The 21,755-nt window shown below is 45.0% G+C and overlaps 1 protein-coding gene across 1 annotated transcript in view; it reads left to right on the top strand.

The window, feature by feature from the left end:
• The window catches only part of Utp6 (UTP6 small subunit processome component), a 33,493-nt gene extending 20,799 nt beyond the window's left edge, over positions 1 to 12,694 (top strand). Inside the window, exons 14-19 of the mRNA XM_052195615.1 lie at positions 1,947 to 2,126; positions 3,326 to 3,406; positions 3,551 to 3,660; positions 4,913 to 4,979; positions 8,738 to 8,810; positions 10,434 to 12,694. Coding sequence (XP_052051575.1) covers positions 1,947 to 2,126; positions 3,326 to 3,406; positions 3,551 to 3,660; positions 4,913 to 4,979; positions 8,738 to 8,810; positions 10,434 to 10,588 — 666 coding nt within the window. The 3' untranslated portion in view covers positions 10,589 to 12,694. The remainder of the gene's footprint in view (positions 1 to 1,946; positions 2,127 to 3,325; positions 3,407 to 3,550; positions 3,661 to 4,912; positions 4,980 to 8,737; positions 8,811 to 10,433) is intronic.
• Positions 12,695 to 21,755: the final 9,061 nt, after the last annotated feature.

Consider the following 21,755-nt stretch of genomic DNA (forward strand, 5'->3'; position numbering starts at 1 on the left):
TTCCCTCCCCTTCCTCTCCCCCTCCCCTTTTTCTCCCCCTTCCACTTCTTTCCCTTTTACTTCCTCCGTTTTCCTTCCCCTTGCCCTCCTCCTTTCTTCTTTCTCCCTTGACTTTCCCCAGTCTTCTCTTTTCTGCGGCATTGCACTGTGAGCCCGGTGCTGGGAAGGCAGGCAGATACCCTGGGGCTCATCCGTGCAGTTCAGGGTTTGGACCCCCTGCACCCATGTAAATGCCTAGAATCCAGTGTGCTGAAGGTGGAGACGAGTCCCAGAGAACTGGCTAATTAGATCAGTGTATGTGCGAACTCTGGGTTTAGTTGAAAGACCCTGCCTCAGTGAATGACAGCAATGGAGGAAGCTAGCATCGGCCTTGCACAGCCATATGGATGAACACACACATATATGTGCACACACATGCACACATAACACATAGACACAGGAAAAAAATAGAAGGAAATACTGGAAAACACCCAGTATTTCTCTCTCTCTCTCTCTCTCTCTCTCTCTCTCTCTCTCTCTCTCTCGCACACACACAGACACACAGACACACACACACACACACACCCCTATATCAGTGTGCATATATGTACACTCAAACAACATATATGTCTTAAACACACAAATGAAAGTAAAAATTACAAGATTATTCTGGTTTTCCCATAATCTTTCTGGTAAAGTTACTCAAACTTTTTTTTTCTTTTTTAATTTACTCTAACTTCTTAACTTGGTCCCTGCCCGCAATTCTGGAAACTTCTTCTGTCACCCTTCAATCATGCTAAACATGAATTTCTTCTTGTATTAAGTTTGTCTCTCATCTTCAGCCCTTGTGCATACTGTTTGGAGAGCCTTCTCTTTCCTTGGTTCTGGGTTTACCTGTGTGGTACCTGTTTGTCCTTACGTGTTCGCCCGAATGGTTCCCTTCCTGAAGTTCTTTCTCACCATTGCCGAGGGCAGTGCTGGCTGTTCTGCACTGCTCTCCTGTAGCAATGTGATTCTTTTTCTGGCAAAGCTCTTGCTGTCTCTTTAGATTGGAAGCTCTGTGGCAGGGAAGAGTGTCTGGTTTTCTCAGTATTAATTTTGCTTTGTAACAATGTGTAGTAAATACACTTGCTGTAGGAACTAGCTACAAACTGCTGTTCATTGCGTTTTTTTTTCACAATTTTGTAAAATTCTGTTGTAAACTGATTGAAAGTGTATGGGTGTTTGGCTGCCTGAGTGTCTTTACGTCATATGGGTGCCTGGTGTCTTAGGACACCAGGATAGAAGAGGGCGTCAGGTCCCCTGAGACTAAGTATAGACAGTTGTAACCTGCCATGTGGGTGCTAGCAATTGAACCCAGGTCCTCTGGAAGAGCAGCCAGTGCTCTTAACCCCTGAGCCTTAACCTCTCTAGCCCCCCCATGATTCATGTTACATACTATCAAATTACACTTTGGAAAGGTTATACCAGTAAACTCCCTGAATGAATACAGGCCTTTCCTGACAAGTCTACAAATACTGTTCTTACCTTTATTATCCTCTGGTGGGTGTGGGTTCTAGCTTAAATTGCTTAGACTCTCTGCTTTTCATCCCTTTTCTGATTAAAGGAAATTATCAGCACTCTGTATATATGTGTCGTGGCATGTGTGTGAGGAGAGTCCCTTTGGAAGGTGATTCTTCTCTTCAGTGTGGGATAAGTTCAGGCTGGCAGGGCTGCCCGGCAGGCACCTTTACCTGCGGAGCCGTCTGTCTCATCAGCCCTCTTTTTGACTTTCTGATAGTCCTTTGGGTAGGATGAGGGAAAGGAGGAGGACTCCCAGATGCCCTTCCTGCCTGTTTAGCAGCTGTGGTAAAGGTGTAGTGGGAAGGCTATTGAACTTATTGTCAGCAATAGTCTTTATGTACATCTATTTATATCGGTAATTTTGCTTTCAAGTGGCGCTTTATAGTGTGCTCTGCCTTTCTTAGATTGACTTGTTGCTGCGCCAGGACCTCTTCAAAGAGGCTCTGCAGGTGGCAGAAGCTGGGACTGAATTGTTCAAGGACTCTGTAACCATGTGGCAGACGAAGCTCCAGGTGCTCATTGACTCAAAGAGCCCGGAAGTAGAGATGCACTATGGGGAAGCCTTTGCACACCTCAAACCCCAGGTCTGTGAACTGTTTCTTTTATATTTCTTCTTTTGTTTTGCTTTGTTTTGGTTTGGTTTTTGGAGACAGAGTTTCTCTGTATAGCCCTGGTGGCTGTCCTGGAACTCACTCTGTAGACCAGGCTAGCTTCTAACTCAGAAATCTGCCTGCCTCTGCCTCCCAAGTGCTGGGATTACAGGCGTGGGCCACCACCGCCTGGCTATTTCATTTTTTTTTTAAGATTTATTTTTATTATTTTATGTATGCGAGTAAGATTGAACCCAGAGCTTCGTGCAGGCTAAGAAAACCCTTTATCAACTGAACTATATCTTTACCTCTCCTTTTGGAAACTTTTGGAAAATGCTTAAGATTTTTGTGAAAGCTCATTTGTAATATACTTGTCTGTTGAGAGCAAACCCTAGAGTGATAATTGTCGTTAAGTGGTAATAGGTCAAGGACTGAATAGAAAAGCTACTTCTATTTCTAATCTTTTATTTGCAACATTACTAAATCATGTAAGATCTCTTATTCTGTTTAAATATCTTTTTGTTTTGTTTTGTTTTTGTTTTGTTTTTTGTTTTTTCCGAGACAGGGTTTCTCTGTGTAGCCCTGGCTGTCCTGGAACTCACTCTGTAGACCAGGCTGGCCTCAAACTCAGAAATCCTCCTGCCTCTGCCTCCCAGAGTGCTGGGAGTAAAGGAGTGCGCCACCACTGCCTGGCTCTCTTTATATATCTTAAAAATAAAAAATACTAATGGAATATTCTCACTGGCATCCACATCTGATTATAAATTCATTGTGCAATCACAAAAATCTAAACTTCAGTGCTCTATGTTTATTTGGCAGTAAATCTTTTGTATTAACAAGTAGGAAACTGCAGAGGGTCAGGCGGGAACAGACTCTGTTTCTGCTCTCTGCCATCCACCTCTCCACACTGAGGATCAGGCAGGCCAGCCTAGGTCAGTTCTTACACAGTGGCTCCCAGACTGCAGACACAGACCTGGGAGCCGTGGGGCCGGTTGGCTGTGGGCTTTGGTTTGCCTCACTGAGAGATGATGTAATGCTGGCTGCAGTTGGGATTCCCCATTGGAGTTGGAGTAAATTATCAAGGAGCTGCTCTGGATGACCTGTCTGGGGGCTGTAAGGACCGTCTGTATAGCGGTGGGTCTCCAGAGCACGGTGCTGGGTAGACACATCTAACGGCTTCCTTTTTGTGACAGGTTTGCCTGCCCTTGTGGATTTCTTGGGCAGAGTGGAGTGAAAGTGCTAAAAGCCAGGAGGACACAGAAGCCATCTTTAAGGTACCGGCTCCTGTGTCTGTCCCTTGTGCAGGGATTGGGTGTTTCATAACCTAAGTCACGATGACCTAGTGGCTCGGGTGGGTCTTCATAATATGTTTTGATATGTCTAAGTTCCTTTTTTTTTTTTTTTTCTTTTAAATGTAGAAAGCTATTCTAGCTGTCACAGGTGCCAGTTCAGTAACTCTGAAGGAGAAGTACCTGGATTGGGCTTATCGGAGTGGAGGCTACAAAAAGGCCAGAGCAGTGTTTAAAAGGTATTCCCAGGTGCTCATAGCTGTTCCCCTCCTGCCCACACTCGGCCCCTCATACCTACCTGCTTACTATGTGCATCACACAGTGTCTGCAGCAATGACCCAAGAAACTCTCTAGACTTAGTTCCCTTTTTTGATTTTGCACAGTTAAAGCAATTCATACACTTGGGGTAAATAACAATTAGATCATTGTAATTATGTCATTAGTACATGCATCTCTGTTGGCACACCATTTCTTTATAAACCGTAGAGATTGATTGAACCCAGGGCCTTGTACCTGCACAAGGGCTGGCTGGACCACTGAGCTGCATCTTCAGCTTAGAACATCCTTTTAAGTCTTCTTTCTTACATAGTTGATACACTATAATCCTAGTTTTGAACACAGTTGAAAAGCATTAGATAGCCTTTTCTCCTTGTAGCCAGGCTGCTTTTCGGGTTCCTTTTTCTTCGACCCTTCTCCACTCCTCCTCTTCTCCCTTTCAGCCCCCCTAACACTAGGTAGGAGAGAAAAAAGGACAGAGGGCAATGGGGGACAATATCCTTAGACTGCTTCCTGCTGACGAAGGGCATTGAGTTCCTTGATCTTCACCAGCAGGATCTCTGATTTCTTCTTTTCTTCTCTTTGCACAACTACTCGACAAAGAGCAACAAATTAAAGCCAACCGGCAGTCTCCATCAGGGCTCTAGCATTTACATCTCCTCTGAAGAGGCCTGGATACCAAACATAACACTCCGGCAGGGCAGACTATCTGCAGCTGTCAAAACCACGCCCCTGCTAGAGCTCGAGGCAAATCATAGTCAGCTGCTGTGGACAAATCTGAAGCAGCCAAGCCTCTTATCCTACACTGGGGATTGAAACGAAAACATATTCTTATAATATTTGTGTTTTTAAAGAAACCAAAATTCTCACTACATTTCCTCTTCAGTAAAACTTAATAGCAGCACTTATTTAAAATAGATGGCTAAGTTAGGAGATCATTTGAGCCTAGAGCTTAGAGCCCAAGCAAGGCATCATAGAGGAAAATGTTATAAAGACAGATGACAGTAGCAGCAGCAACAACAACACAGAAGTGTGTGGGAAATTGTTTTAGGGTGGCAAAGGGTCAGTCGCTCCAAGCTGAGGCATTCCCAGCAGGTTGCTCCAGCAGGTCCAGTTTGGCTGTGTTAAACAACTTGTTGGGATTATTCATCAATGTGTATGAGTTGTAAAAGGCTTTCTGTCACTGCTGGAACTAACATTTCCACTCCGTTTTAGTTTACAGGAAAGTCGTCCATTTTCAGTTGAGTTTTTCAGGAAAATGATGCAGTTTGAAAAGGAGCAGGTGAGTATTCAGAGCACTTCCTGCCTGGAATCACATCTTTGTGGTTACACTCAGAGCAGTGCAGTACTATTTTAAACTTGTTAGAGCGGAGCACAAACTCCCAGTCCCTTGGCTCAGCCTTTTTCCATAGAGCTGGTAAGAATGGTAATCAAGCCAATTGGAGAAAGTCATCTGTGGAGGACCAGGAAACTCAGGCGGGCCAGGAAGCTCTGCGCTGAGCTGGCTGCGGTGCAGCTAGTGCTGAACGCTGGTGTACTGTTCCTCTCTTGTCTGAGGCTGTAGAGTGAGCACTTCCTGTTTCAGGTGGTCTTAACTGTAGCTTCTGAATAGTGAAAGGTAGAAAGTCTCAGTTAAGAAGTAGTAGCTCAGAGTGGTAGTGCACTGTGCACCTTTAATCCCAGCACTCAGGATCTCTGTGAGTTTGAGGTCAGCCTGTTCTATGTACTGAGTTCTAGGCTAGCCAGGGCTACATATAAAGATCCTGGCTTAAAAATCAAAACAAGCCAAAATCAAACAAACTCTCATATTTCTTTTGTTGTTGTTTTTGAGACAGGGTTTCTCTGTGTAGCCCTGGCTGTCCTGGAACTTGCTCTGTAGACTAAGCTGGCCTTGAACACAAGTTGGCCTGCCTCTGCCTCCCCAGTGCTGGGATCAAAGGTGTGTGGTACCCTCCCACCCCCAAAGAAAAGACACGTTTTAAAGTTTTGTCATAAAGCCGCTGTAGAGGTGACTCAGTGGTTAGGAGCACTGGCTACTCTTCCATAGGACCTGGGTTTGGTTCCCAGCACCGGCATGACTTCTAACAACTGTTCGTAACTCCAGTTTCAAGGATCCAACACTCTTCTAGCCCTCATGAGCACTGTATGCACATGATACACATATATGTGCAGGCGAAACACTCACATAAAATAGATAAATGTATAAAAATCCTTAAAAAGTCAGATGTGTGCTGCCACATGTTATATATGCTAACATACAGTTGCTAACATGCAGCTTCCTAACAGAATTGTTTCACTGATGTATAGTCTTCCAAAAGGATTGCAGCTGTTCATAAAGATGGTGAGCTAATGGGTCTAAGGGCTGTGTCCTCATCGCTCTCTAAGTATTCAGCTTTGTTCTTTTGTTGTTTCTTTGATTTTGGTATTTTACTTGGTATTTATTTGAATTTTGAAAAATTACTAATGAGAATGAGCTTCTGTTTTGTGCTGAAGAATAGTATAGTCTTACATGATGAAACAGTTTAGCATAATATTTATAATCAGTCCCTGTATTATTATTAATGTAATAATTATGCCTAGACAAGTCATTTCATTTTAAGTCTTACACATACAAGGCCCAATGGAATAGTGTATAGGAAAGAATATGTATAGTACCATTTATTATGATCCTTTAGCAAAGTGTGTTTGCATATTTATGCACGTGAAGTTAAACTGACTTCAAAATATGTGTCTTGGAGAAGGGAGATTTGAATAAAGGAAATATTTTTTGTTTTGTTTATTTATTTATTTATTTATTTTTTTTTAAAGATTATTTTATTTATGTGAGTACACAGTTGCTGTCTTCAGACACACCAGAAGAGGCCATCAGATCTTCTTATAGATGGTCATGAGCCACCATGTGGTTTCTGGGAATTGAACTCAGGACCCTGGACAAGCAGTCAGTGTGCTTAACCTCTGAGCCATTTCTCCAGCTCTTGTTTTTTTATTTTTGAGACAGTTTCCTCTGTGTGGCTTTTGACTGTCCTGGAACTCACTCTGTAGGTCAGCCTGGCCTTGAATTCAGTGATCAGCCTGCCTCTGCCTGAGAGTAAAGGCCTGTGCCACCACCACCCAGTGTTTTGTTTTGTTAGATTTATTCATTTTATTTATATGAGTACATTGTAGCTGTCTTCAGACACACCAGAAGATGGCATCAAATCCCATTGTAGATGGTTGTGAGCCACCATGTGGTTGCTGGGAATTGAACTCAGAACCTCTGAAAGAGCAGTCAGTGCTCTTAACCGCTAAGCTATCTCTCCAGCCCACCACCCAGTGTTCTGAGTTTTTGTTTTAATGGTGCTAGGGATTAAACTCATGAAATAGATACTTTATACTAAATGCTTTTAGTAATTTTTTGAAAAATTAAGCTCTGTCTCATACAGGAGTGCAGGTTCCCCTGGAGGCCAGAAGATGATGGCCTTGAGTCCTCTGGATCGTAGTTACAGGTGTGTGAGCCATAGGACTTGAGTGTCAAGATAGGAACTGAACTCAGATCTTCTGCAAGAGTAACACGTGTTCTTAACAGCTGAGCACATAGAAAAGACTTTAATTGGGCAGTGGTAGCCAGGAGACAGAGGCAGGTACATATCTGAGTTCGAGGCCAGCCTGGTCAATAGAGTGAGTTCCAGGATAGCCAGGGATACACAGAGAAACCCTGACTTTAAAAAAAAAAAATGAGATGATGTTGGTCTACTTTGAAAATACACTCGAATGAATACATTTACTAGTAGAAGTGGAGCTAGAGGAGCCGTTGGTAGGGAGCTTCCCCAGCCTGGGAAAAGGTCTGGGTTTAATCTCCAGCTTCATGGAAACTGGGTATGGTGATGCACACCAGTTATTCCAGCACTCCAGAGGTGGAGGCAGGAGGATCAGAAGTTCAAGGCCATTCTTAGTTCAAGGACAACCAGAGCTACAAAAGTGGTGCCTACTATTCTGTTAGGTCATAGCTTGTCACCGCTCTAGAGGTGGGAGGACTCAGGACAATGGAGCTCTGGTGAGTTCAAATTGTACACCATCTAAAGGACAAGCCACACATGGCAAAAATATGCTTTTCCATAGAGGAATGTAAAGGATAATTGAACGGCTACAGCAAGCAATAATGACTGATCTGCAGTGATCACTCCTGTCTGCTACACCTGGGAGGGGCACGAAGCACGCTGTTCGAACATGGCTGTGTTTTTTAAGACACTGAGGTCACAAGACTTTTGTTTTCTTGGAGTGTTCTCTCAAGCACTCTGAAATCTCACGATTGCATTCCTGGATGATGTTCTAACAACATCCCACACTGTTACCTGTCATGGTAACCTTGCGTGTAATACGCTAGCATTTATGTGTTTTTGTGAGTCAAGAGTTTTAGAGCCAGGTGTGGTAGCTCATGCCTTTAATCCCAGAACTCAGGAGGATTGCAGTGAACTCTGTACCAACCTGGGCTATGTAATGAAATCTTATCTCAAAAAAAAAATGTTTTAAAATGTCCTTAATTCTGTGTCAGAGCACAAATAAGGAAGAACTCCTTAGCATAGACTATAGACGCATCTCTGCTTTTATTTCTTCATCTAAATCCCATCTGCTCCTCAAGGCTTTCTGTTGTTCTTGCAACACATCCCAAGTTCTACCCTGAAAGTGGAGTTAGACACTTTGTCCACACCAGCAGGGTGGAGCGCTTGTCTGGTTGACCTTTACTTTATTCTGGCTTTTCTTTCTTCTTTTTAAAAATTATATATATATATGCACCTGGGAAAGTCAGAGACTGACTTTTGGGAGCTGCCTCTCGGCTTCTGCCATGTTGGGGGTTGAGCTCGGGCTGTCAGGCTTGGTGGCAGGTCCTTAGCTGCTGAGCCCGTCCATGCCTGGATTTCCCTTCCTTCCTTTTGGATAAGTTAAGAAGCTGGGCTGGTGTGGTCCTTCTCCCTCAAACACCAAACAGGTAGTGGTTGCTTAAAATACAAAGTGAATTTATGATTGTGTGAATGAAGCCAGATCTTCTGATTGTTTTTATAGGAATCCTGCAAGATGGCGAATCTGAGGGAATATTACGAGAGGGCGTTGCGAGAGTTTGGGTCTGCAGATTCCGGTGAGTAACTTCAGTTCCCAGCAAGGCCTGAGAGTTAATTGTGCAGCCTCTGATCTGTTACTCGGCTACAGTCGTGTTTCTGGTTTGTGTCCTGAGCCCTTCTTAGAACACTTCTTCAGGAAACTGCCTTCTTCCCTTGTGGTTGTTTTGTTTTCAAGACAGGGTTTCTCTGTGTAGCCCTGGCTGGCCTCGAACTCAGAAATCCACCTGCCTCTGCCTCTCAAGTGCTGGGATTAAAGACATGTGCCACCCCTGCCTGGCTCCCTTGTGTTTTTAGAGACGGGGTCTCACACTGTGTAGCCCAGGCTAGCCTGGAACTCACTAGACTCATAACCCTGGCAATACTGCCTCCACCTCTGTAGCAATAGGGTTTTCTTATCACTTAAGCAGGCCCTGTATCCACTACTTCTCTTAAGAACTCTGGGTCGGAGAAAGATTTGCTTGGTTTGGGTCTCTTTTTTTTTTCTTTTTTTTTTTTTTTTTTTGGTTTTTTTGGAGACAGGGTTTCTCTGTGTAGCCCTGGCTGTCCTGGAATTCACTCTGTAGACCAGGCTGGCCTCGAACTCAGAAATTCACCTGCCTCTGCCTCCCAGAGTGCTGGGATTACAGGCGTGCGCCACCACCGCCCGGCGGTTTGGGTCTCTTAAAAAGAGACATTTGTGTGGCCCTGTAAGATGGCTATATGGCCAAAGGCACTTGTTTTCAAGCCTAAAGACATAAACTTGATTTCTTGAACCCACATGATAGAAAAAAAGGACTGACTTCCACAAGTTGTCCTCTGACACATGTATGTCGTGACATGCGGGTGTGTGTGTACACTCAATATAAAATAAATAACTTAAAAAACATGTGTGCTGGGATATAGCGACTCACCATTATGATCTTATTGCTGCAGAGCTGGAAGCAGGAGTGTTGCCAGGAGTTTTGAGGCCAGTCTAGGCTATGTAGTGATTTCCAGGCTAGCCTGGACTACAGAGTGAGACCCCATCTCAAAAAATTCAAAACCAAACCAATTACACCAAACCAAGTATTTATAAAGAAAAAGTTAGTACAGGCTAGTTACAGATGGTCATCAAAGTAGGAAAGGAGGCGCAGTCAGTGCTTAGTTGTAACAGGGCTAGCTTGCTGAGGCACAAGGTGGGGCTGACTAAATGATAACATGGTATACATACTTACATACCGTGCCTTTTAAAAAATAGGGAGTAAGCCAGGCAGTGGTGGTGCACGCCTTTACTCTCAGCACTTGGGAGGCAGAGGCCAGCCTGGTCTACAGAGTGAGTTCCAGGGCAGCCAGGTCTATACAGAGAAACCCTGTCTGGGGGGGAGGGGGGGGATAGAAAAGGCGTTGGTAAGCTTTTACTGTAAAGACATGATAATATTTGAGGCAATAGATAGGCTGAGCTTTAACACTACACAGTGCTTAAATGTGTCAGAGTATCTCATTTTATTCATATATATTTAAATTTTAATGTGTGGAAGTTTCTTAATGTGTGGAAGTTTCTTAGAACTTTTAAACTGGCTTATTAATAGTTGAATTCGCCTAATTAAAGCCTTCCCAGTTTTCTAGCTATGCTTACAGTAGGTTTTTTTTTTTTTTTTTTTTTTTTTTGGTTCCCTTTAAAGATCTTTGGATGGATTACATCAAGGAAGAACTGAGCCATCCCCTCGGTAGACCAGAGAACTGCGGACAGATCTACTGGCGAGCCACAAAGATGTTGCAGGGACAGTCAGCGGAGCTGTTTATAGCTAAACACGCCATGCACCAGGCTGGCCACTAGTGGCGAGCACCGCCATTTACTAAACTTGTGTTTGCGCTGTCTGTGTACACAATGTCAAGAGCTGGCGGAAGAATGGATTGATTTTTTTTGTAGCATACTTTTTTACCTGGCGTTAATCTTTGGTTCCAGAAACGAGAACTGCTGGTGCCTGATACATCTAAAATACACAGAAGTTGTGCAGTTCAGTTTCAGTTCTTGTTCCAGCCTAAGACATACAGCTCTAATGGAGACTGGAAGTAAGAGACCCGGTTCAAACCCAAGGGAAAGTAGAGTTTGGTGTGTTCTCGTCTTATTGTGAAATTGGAGGGACTAGGGTGTGGACAGACTGCCTCAACCCTCCAGCTCCTGAATAATGATACGGAGACTTTGTTTATGAAAGCTTAGGCTTGTTCCCAGCTAGTGCATGTAAATTAATCCTATCTATATTCCTCCATGTTTACCACATGACCGGTCACCTCTCCTCAGCCTCGTTCATCCGAGTTCTGCCTGGCAGATCTCCCACCTCTCAGTTCTTCCCAGAGTTCCCATCTCCCCTGCTCTGCTATAGGCCGTTGGCTGTTTATCGAACCAATCAGAAGTGATAGAGAACAATGGTTACAAACAGCGATGCTTCATAAAAGTAACAGTACCAAAGTCTGGCAGGACTCAACTCTGCTGGTTCAAAAGTCAACATGTGAATAACGCAAAGACAACCTTTGCCCGGAGCCCAAGGTTATCCCAACCCGGGGCGCAGAGCAGAAGTGACCTAAGTGAGGCTCAACAGTGACTTCATTTCCTGTATCTGAATTGGATCTGTACTTACAACCAAGAAATAGGAACCTTCCTTCACCTGCAGGAAAGAAGGGGGACTTGGAAGATGAGTGACAGAGGAGGTGCTGGGTATTTAGAGAAGTTTGTCCTTTAAGAAGGTGGCGCAGAAAACCAGTTACCCCAAGATGGGCAGGCCAAGAGCTGCATGGAGGGTGCCCAGCTCTGTGGCAGGGGAGGGAGTGGAAAGTGCCTCAGTGGGGAGGGCGGAGGGTCCGCTGGGCACAAAGGAGGGCGTTTGGGGACCAGGGGAGGAAACTGAAATAAATCCTTCCACTTTTTTTGATAAACCTAAATTTGCATTTGAGGCAAGAGCTTTACGACCGAGACAGAACCCAGCCATGTTTTTGTTTTCTGTTTTGATCGGCTCATTAAGTTTTGGCTGGCCTTGAACTTTGAATCTTCCTGCCTCAGCCTCTCAAGTGGCTGAGATTAATGCCTGAACAACTGGATCTGGTTTAACTTAACATTTTGATATCATTGGGAAAGTATTCTAAACAAGGTACTTAATAGTAAGCCTTAATTAATGTTAAGTTCATTTAATAACATGGGAAACACCTAATGAATTCATAGCATTCCATTGTCTTCATTATTCTCCCATGGCTAGAGTTCGCTATTGTGTATTTTTAAAAATTATAAATGGTATTGGTGAAGATTTTTTTTTCTTTTTTTTCTTTTTTTTTTGAGACGAGGTTTCTCTGTATAGCCCTGGCTGTCCTAGAACTCACTCTGTAGACCAGGCTGGCTTTGAACTTAGAAATCTGCCTGCCTCTGCCTCCCAAGTGCTGGGATTAAAGGCGTTTGGATTTGGTTTTTCTGAGACAGGGTTTCTCTGTGTGGTCCTGGCTGTCCTGGCACTCACTCTGTAGACCAGGCTGGCCTCAACTCAGAAATCCACCTGCCTCTGCCTTCCAAGTGCTGGGATTACAGGCATGCGCCACCACCGCCCGGCTTCAATTGGCTCTTTCCAGCATCATAAACAAGAGGCAACACCCTTGTCCTTACTGGGGATTACATACTTCCTTCTCATCATTTTATAATTCACCATTCAGTAGATGAAATCGATACATCATTGTTTAAGCTACTTTTTCTTACTAATTTATGTTTTAAAAATACATTGAGAGAGCCGAGAGAGATGGGTCAGCGCTTAAGATTATTGACTGCTCTTCCAGAGGTCCTGAGTTCAGTTCCAGATGGCTCACAACCATCTGTAATGGGATCCCATGACCTCTTCTGTTGTGTCTGAAGACAGTGTATTCATATATATAAAATGAATAAATAAATCTTTAAAAATCAAAACATTAAGAATGGTAATCTTTTGTTTGTCTTTTCATTTCTTACAGATAAGTTTATGCTTCTCTTTCCTTTGCTTTTTTTGATGCCAGAAGAATTTTTTGTGACTCTGTCCCTTCTCCCCAGTGCTGAGATCAGACCTAGGGCCCCACACCTTATATCTGTTAGGCTATGTGAACGTGCTTCCATGCTACTCCCTCACGTTGATTTTCATCTTTAAGATATATTTATTTTATATATATGAGTGCTCTCTCTGCATGTACTCCTGCATGCCGGAAGAAGGCATATCACATAGATGGTTGTGATCTGTAGACCAAGCTGGCCTCAGAACTCAGAGATCTACCCCAAGTGCTGTGCTAATGGTATGCGCCACCACTGCCCAGCATTGTCATTTGCTTTTTATAATTTTATAGCTGAGTGTGGTGGTGCATGCCTTTAATCACAGCACTTGGGAGGCTGAGGCAGGCGGATTTCTGAGTTTGAGGCCAGCATGGTCTACAAAGTGAGTTCCAGGACATCAGGGCTATACAGAGAAACCCTATCAGAAAAAAACAAAAGAAAATAATGATTTTATATGTATGAGTGTATGAGTGTTTTACCTGCAATTATATCTCTGTACCACATATGCACACCTGAATTTTTTATTTATTTATTTATTTTTTTTTTTGAGACGGTCTCACTGTAATCCTGGCTGGCCTGGAACTCAGTGGGACCAAATTAGCCTCAAACTCAACAGAAGTCCATCTGCTTCTGTCCCAGAGTGCTTAAAGGTCTATGCCACTAAGAGGGGCCACACTTGTCACATTGTAAGTGCTTAAATGACCACATGGTAACCATGTTGCACAGTACTGATAATAGAGCTTGTATTTCCACCCTTGCAGAAGATTCTGATAGGGCTTGCAGTGACAGGCAACCAGACTGTTGCGGATCAGCACAACAGAACACACATTGGCTGGCCGCAGTCCCTTTATAGAGAAGTCTACATAGAGGAAACCCTAACATTGAATAGTATGTGTCAAATGTCTATTCATCACAGACCAGCACTGCCAATAGACCATACCCAGTCTAGCCTGGTGAACCAGTGAGTTTATTGGGGTTCCTTACAGGAGCATGGTTGATTGAAAGGCATCACTGCAAAGTCCGCAGAAGCTATATCTCACCCCAACTTGTAGGTAGCCCCAGAAGTCTCTCCCAGCATTATCTGATGGCTTCTCTAATCTTGGGGTGGGACCTTGTGAATCCTCCTGCACTTGCTGAGACTTTGGGAGGGAGCACATCAGTGAGGACCACATGTGGCTGGGCTGGGTTGTCTCCCTCCCCTGCCCCCCCCCCCAAGCCCTGCCTCTCCCAGGTGTCACCTTACTTACTTTGAGGCAACAAGGAGAGTGACCAGGCTCTGGCCCAAATCTGACAGTACGGAATGTTTAAGGTGTCATTGTTTATACTGGGCCCACACAATATAGGAGTTTTTAATCTGTTGTGTAGAATGGGTTAACCCTAAAGACCATTCTTACCTCAAGACGGGGACCTGGTTGCTAAGTTCTCATCCATTTGTGAATGAGTTATAGCTAAATCGCATCCTAGAATGACAGAATGCCCTGTGGAATGGTGGGGTGAAGAGGGGTTGGCACTTGAGTGGCATTTCGTTACCATCAGGCAGACTCGGACCATTTTAATACTGAGATGGAAACTGGAGGTTGAAGGCTGAAGCACCCAGCAGGCATTGGGTAGGACTGACACTTGCCATTTCAGACCCAGCTTGTCTTTGGCCTTAAGATCTACACAGGTAGTTGCTTCCAGAATCTGCCCCCTAGAAGTCATTTCTGAACCAGCAATGGGCAGTGAGGAATACTTGTCTTGTTAGCCCATGATGCCCTCTGCACTGCCCTGCCTGTTGTCTCTTGACAGGAAGTTTCCCCCCTTGACCTGGAGTAGCCATTGTCGAGGCCAGAACTCTGCAAACAAGAGTTTTCAACTGGCAGCTGGATCCTGGCTATCTCTTGGCTCAGCAGCTTTCCAGGTGTGGAGCCTTGGCAGTGTGGTTTAGAATCTCAGTCAGCTGTGGTGAGGCGCTGGCGGCGGTGTGGCTACTCCTGGCCAGCAGCCGTGGGCCTTGCAGGAGTGAGCTCTGTCAGCGTCTGCAGCCTAGGGGGAGGTGAGTGGGGTGGGAAGGTGTGGGTAGGTGTCCTGGATCGATGGAAACCTGTGGCTGGCTAGCCGAGGCAGGCAAGAAGGAGCCGGTTAAGAGACTGCAGGGCAGGGAAGCCTGTGGGTGTCGATGGGTACTTTGACGGCTGGCAAGACTGTAGGTTCCTCGGTGTGCTGGTAAGCCAGAGTTGAAGCTGGAGGCAGAGTTGGGCGCAGCTGCTGGGGAGCCTCGAGGTCTGCAGGAGAGGGCTTACCTAGGCTTGCTTCTGTGGCAGGATGACTGGCTCACCCCAAACACCAGGTTGCACACGTGTGTTCTTTTATGTCTGCAGAAACCAAACCCAAAGGCCCCTTTTAATTCAGGGTTTCCAGAAAAGTATTTTTGGGTTGTGCCAGCCAGTCTTCACCATCCCCTGTTCAGTGTCTGCCCCTGCTTTATCAGTGAGCTCCCTGGCAGTGGACTATGCTTAAGGCCATATCTGGCACCCCACATTTTGCCTGGCACAGCGCATATGGATAATAATTGGGCTGGTGATCCAAGATGGCACTTACTAGAAGATATGAAGATTTGCAAGGAAAGTCACTTTGGGTTGCTGAGTTAGGTGACACTAATTTTGCCAGAGTGGAGCACAGTGGAGCAGGACAGGATGTGTGAGCCTTTCTCAATGGAGGTGGTGGCCTCCTGAAACTGGGAAAGAGAAAATGCAGGGCAAGTGGCCTTGAAACTTGGGCCCTAGAGTAGACAGAGGCAAGTGGATGGGTGTGTGTCTGTGTGACAGGGCTGGTCTTCTAGCGGAGGGCTGTTGAAAGTCAATTTTATTTTATATGTACCTGTGAATTCCTGCATATATATGTGTGTGTACCATGTGCTTGCCTGGTACCTACAGAGGCTACAGGAGGGCATGAGACCCCTAGGATCTGGGGAGGTTACAGGCGGTTGGGATTGCCCTGTGGACGCTGCTCCCAGCCACCCACCTCCACTTCCCATGCCTCCCATCCAAGGGCTCCACAGACACCCAAATAGCGCCCCCACCTGGGCACCAGGTTCACACCTGAGCCTGTGGGGACGTTTCATATTTATCATTAATGTGGGGTTGATAATAACTAACTCTTATTGCTGGGATAGGGCTGTTCTGAGGATGGAGCAGCGAGATTTAGAGCTGTACAGTAGCCAATAGCCAGGAGTCCTGCGTGAGTTGGTTAACTATAGTTAACGTGAGAAATCCTGGCCACATTCCATGTGCTCCGTGGTCACGCGTGGCAGACTGCTCACCAGACAGATTTGAAAGCATTCCTAGCCCTCGAAGAACACTTTCATGCGTGGCATTTTACCCTTGCTGGTGGCTCACTGCCAGGGGACTTCTTTTTTTCCTTTTTTCTTAAAAACAAAAAACAAAACAAAAACAAAAACAAAAACCCCTAAAACCAAACCAAACCAAAAACCCAAACTCTTGCAACAATCCTATGTCCATTTTACAGATGAGGACATTGAGGCACAGAGTAAACTAAAGACAATTTTGATTTTTGCAAAAGAGAAGTAACCATAAATCTACCATTTGGGACAAGCAAATCCTGTGCATTACTGCTCACTCCTCTCCCCTCCTAGCCTGCTCTCACTCACTTGTCTGCAGTTCCATCCATTTACCTATTCTGGGTAGGAAACGTGAGATGACCATAAATGGAGTTGTGCTGTAGACGCTGCCTGGCTCCTGTCACCTCAGCATATTTTTGAGGCTCATTCACAATGCAGGGTGTGTCATTGCTTCATTCCTTTCTGCAGATGAATGCTTCCATCATTAGATGGACCAAATTTCATTGGTTGTTCTTCATCCATCAATGGACAGACATCTGGAATGTGTCTTCTGCTGGTGTCTGGGCAGCTCCAAGCATTCTTGTTTTGCCTAATGTCCCTTGGGGTGTGCGATTGGAGGTAGAGTTCCTGGGTCCTGTAATGCTTAGTCACTGGAGAATCAGCTAAGGAAATCACAGCTCAGTTCCACATTTAGTAATTGGCAGACCGGATTCAAGCCCAGCCAGTCTGCCTTCAGACCCTGTGCTTTGAATGTCATTTTACTGCTTAGCGCTATTGTGACTACTAAGGCCTTAACGCCATGCCTTTTTAGGCTGTTTCCTTTCCCACCCTGGTCCCTGGCATCACTAAAGCACTCTACTTAGAAATCCATTGTCTTGCTCCAGGCTTTATTCCAGCATTTGTGAGGTGATTTAACAGTGTACATTCCAGCTTCCCAGAAGGCAGCAGAATTGTGGGCTGCCTGTTAGGACTGGATAGGCCCTACCCTTCCTTCTCCCTGCCCCTCTGGTCTCCCACACCCACCTTTAATGATCTCTTTGAGCTCAAATGGCAGAACTGAAGAACAAAATTAAAGACCAGCATCTGTCTTCTGCTAGAGGCTCTTTGGCTTAAAGGCATGTAAGTGGCCCTGAATTGAAACCTGTCTAAGGCTCCCTTGTAGACTTTAGGACTTGGCAATTAATGACCTCGTTTAAGACAAAAGCATCTTGTTGAAGAGAGCTGTCCAATCGTATTTCTAAAAGCATCAACCAAACAACATTTCTGTATGCACTGGGATAACCCAAGAACACCGTAGGCTGCTTGGCTGTTCTCTTGGGAGGTCGGCCCAGGGTTTACTAAGGACCTGAGCAAACCTGTGGTGTATCAGTTTTAAGACCTCCCCTCTTCAGATTCTTAGCAGTGGAGTCCAGAGTATCCCTAGTTACATTTGCTCATGGGAAGGGCCCTCGTTTAGAGAAGGAAGGCTTTCCTGTAGAGCCTGACAGGGCCTTGGGTACCTGGGATCTGTCAGAAGAGCACACTGTCCATTCACCCAGGAGGCTGACTGCTGTTTGCCTCTGTTTTAGGGCTTTTTTATGTGTATATGTGCTGATCTTATTTACTTACTGACAGAGCCTTAAAAAATACTCCGGGCTGGACTCTAGATCTAGTGATCCTCCTGCTTCAGGCTGGGATTATTTATATTGATAAGTCTTATACATAATTTTGGCCTTTTTTTGTTGTTTGGTTTGGTTTTTTGGATTTGTTTTTTTGGAGACAGGGTTTCTCTGTATAGCTCTGGCTGTCCTGGAACTCACTCTGTAGACCAGGCTGGCCTCGAACTCAGAAATCCGCCTGCCTCTGCCTCCTAGAGTGCTGGGATTACAGGCATGCACCACCACGCCTTTGGCCTTTTAAAGTTGGTTTTTGTTTTCTTAATTTAGAAAGTTAATAAAGTTGGGCCAGGGCTATACAGAGAAACCCTGTCTCAAAAAACCGAAAAAAAGAAGAAAGTAAGGATTTTTATTAAGAGATAACAGGACACAGCAATTTTTTTCCTGAAAATTTTAGACTTCGATTGTATTGTTTTCCTTTTCTCTTTGATGAAATACAACTTAAAGGTGGAAGAATATTTTGATGCAGGATTTTCTTGTACAGGCCTACCTCCGTGGGGAAGGCAGCGGGGGAGAAATAGGAGGCAGCCAGTCACATTGCACGGCTAGTCAGGAGCTGGAGTGGTAAGGACTGTGTATCTGCCTGCCTTTTCCTTAAAACATTGGTTGTGAGTGTGCACACGCATGCTGTAGCACACCTGTGGAGGTCAGAGCACAACTCAGCGAAGGTTCGTTTCTCCTACCAGGTGGTTTTCGTGGTTGACTCGGGTGGGCTTGCTTGGCAGCAATCACCGGGGCCCACTGAGCCATCTCCCCAGTCGGGTTTCTTTTTCACTCAGTCTAGACACAGCCTGTGTGTGGTGCTACCTTTCCCTTCCATTAAATATTAGAATGGACTCATAGAGTTAAGTGTAGTCAAATTTGACAAGATTTCTCTGAGAAAGTAGCTCTTTATGCAAACAGAATACATTCTAAAACAAAAATCAGCAAATGTTCCAGAGAGTCTTCAAGAAAATAAACATAAATACCTACTGAGGAGAAACAAAAAGTCAAATTTCTTCCCTTCCGTTCCCCTTTTTTTCCCCCTGAGACTGGTTTCTCTGTGTAGCCCCGGCTGTCCTGGAACTCACTCTGTAGACCAGGCTGGTCTTGAACTCAGAGATCCCAGCTGCCTCAGCTTCCTGAGTGCTGGGATTAAAGGTGTGCGCCACCACTGCCTGGCTCTTTTTCTTTCTTTAGGCATAGTGTGAATGCCCCAGACTGGTTTCACCTTGGCTGTGTCGCCAATGACAACCTTAAACTCATGGCTCTCCTGCCTCTTCCTCCCTGAGATTACATGCTCAGTTTAAAAGTCAATTCTTTGCCGCCTTTCCTTGGTAAAATACGTGCAGCACAGAGATGTGAGGCTCGTTCTGGTGGGAAATGCTTTCAAGATAGAAGACATCTAGCCATCTCCTCCTCCCACGCAACACAAAAGTTTCAGGCCGTGACCTGGCCAAGGGAAGGAAAGCAAAGTAATGCTGACTTCACATTATAATTTAATCCTAATCACCATTTCTGTTACTTTAAAAAGAAAAAACATTCAACAGTTCAGTGGGAGAGTGCTTTCCTAGAGTGCATGAGGGCCGGGTTTCAATCTCCAGTGTCAGGTAAAAGGACTCAGCAGCAGCAGCAGTAGCAGCAGCAGCAGTAGCAACAACAGCAAATTAGCATTCCTTTTCTTTCTTTCCTTCTTTCTTTCTTTCTTTCTTTCTTTCTTTCTTTCTTTCTTTCTTTCTTTCTTTCTTTCTTTCAAGATTTATCTATTTTTTATATTTAAGTACACCGTAGCTGTCTTCAGACACACCAGGAGAGGACGTCAGATTTCATTATGGATGGTTGTGAGCCACCATGTGGTTGCTGGGATTTGAACTCAGGACCTATGGAAGAGCAGTCAGTGTGCTTAATTGCTGAGCCATCTCTTCAGCCCCTAGCATCCATTTTCAAATAAGTTTGGAGTTAAATTATTTTCACTTTAAATTAAAAAAAAAAAAGATACATAAGACTAGTGTTTGTCTAGTGTCCTAACAGACATGTGTTACTCTTGTAGCATTGGGCCAAGAGGTAAACAAGAGACAAGAAGTAGAAGTGGGCCAGTAAGATGGCTCAGTGGGTGCTTGCTGCCAAGCCTGGTGATCTGGCTTTGATCCCTGGGACCTTAAGTGTGTGCTCTTAACTGCAGAGCTTTATATCCAATGCCGACTGACTGGTAACTTTTTACATTTGATTTATTTAAACATGTATGTGTGTGGGCACATGCATGCCCAAGAGTGCAGAGGCCTAAGGACAAAGTGGGAGTTGTTTCTCTCCTTCCACCATGCGGATAACGGGGAAAGAGCTTGTCGGCAGGCTGGGTGGCAGGAGCCTTGGCTGAGCCCTCTTACCAGCCCCACTGCTGACTGTTTTACCTTTAAAACAGCATAAAGAGTTCCTACCACACAGACTAGCTTTACAGTGACTGTAGAAGGCAGAAGGGCCTCGCGCACACACACTGGAGAAGCCAGGAGAGCTGAACACACAGGCACCCTTCAGAGGAAGATGTTCAGCCTCTTTCTCCTGAAACGCTGGGACCTGGTGAGCCTTTGCTCTCTGACGAGCCAGGCTCCTCCCATCTCTCTCAGAATGTATCTTTTACTTATCCCAGACCCTTTCCCCCTAAAATCTTGAGCACTATTTCTAGATTATAAAACTCATCCTTGTAAGACATGCCATTTGTACTTTACAACCGCCTAAGTGACTTCTGTGCTCTCTTAGGGCCAGGAGATGTGTTTACCACAGTGATTCTCTCTAGACCCTCATCTAGAACACTCTAAGTCAACAGAACCCATCTGACTCGACGCCATATGCACTTTGTAAAGAGTTTCAGTGTAAACGTCTTAGACTTTGTTGTACTCACAGAACTGAGATAATCATTATTTAATTTTTTCCCCCAAAATTGTGCTATGCTTAAATATGAGCTAATAATGTCAGACTCCAAGAAGCCTTGGCCCGGCACTGGTTACCAAAATAAGGATGATTCAAGTCGCCCTGATCGCGTTCCCTGTCCGCTGTAAAACCTGAGGCACCCATGCTAAACTAGTTCCGGGGCAATCTGATGACATCCTTTTTGGCCTCCATGGACTCCCATATACATACAATACATACCTGTACACAACACATAGAATGCATTTACATACATCCAAGGTAAAAAAGCAGGGTGCAAGAAACCTTGTATTTGGAGTCCCTGGGACAGGAGGCCCGCTAGAAATTACAGGGTGTGAGCACACTTAAATCACAGGGACTGAGATGCCTTGCCCGCCCTTCCTTCCTATCACTGGGACATCCGTCTCGGGTGGCTTGAAGGTGGCAGCGATTCCAGGAGCCCAGGCTTAGATCAGCTCCAGAGGCGAGAGTTTCTGGGCTCCTGTCTAGGCCTGGAGGGCAAAAGCCTCCTGAGTCTCAGGCTCCTGCCGGGGTCCTGGTCCAAAGGGAATCTATTGATTTGATGTTCTGCCCATAGCTGTACTTCTGGGTTCCATGGAGCCTAGGATTTGGGCCTCTGTGGAAGAACCAGAGGTTAACCAGCCTCTGGGCTTTTGAATAGAAGGGTGCTCCTTGGGGACCTGTCTAAAGCAGGTTGCTGGCTTTATCACTTGTCAATAGTTTACAGAGTGCTTCAGCCACTCTGTTAGGACCTGGCCTCCTGTTGCTCAAAAGGCTGGATGTTTTCTTGGGTCTGTTTATGATCAGAAAATTCATAGATCTGAATGGGACATTATTATCATCATCATCATCATTAAAAAATGATGGGGTCTTACCTTGTAGTTCTGCCTGTCCTTGAACTCACTATGTAGACGAGGCTGACCTCAAACTCACAGAGATCTGCCTATCTCTGCCTCCCAAGGGCTGGGATTAAAGCCATCCAACGTGAATAACATTTTAAGGATTGAAGTACTAGAGACCTGAGACCACCCTGGAAAAGAAAACGAACCTG

The sequence above is a fragment of the Apodemus sylvaticus genome, chromosome 10, assembly GCF_947179515.1.
Source record: "Apodemus sylvaticus chromosome 10, mApoSyl1.1, whole genome shotgun sequence".
Taxonomy (NCBI): Eukaryota; Metazoa; Chordata; class Mammalia; order Rodentia; family Muridae; genus Apodemus; species Apodemus sylvaticus.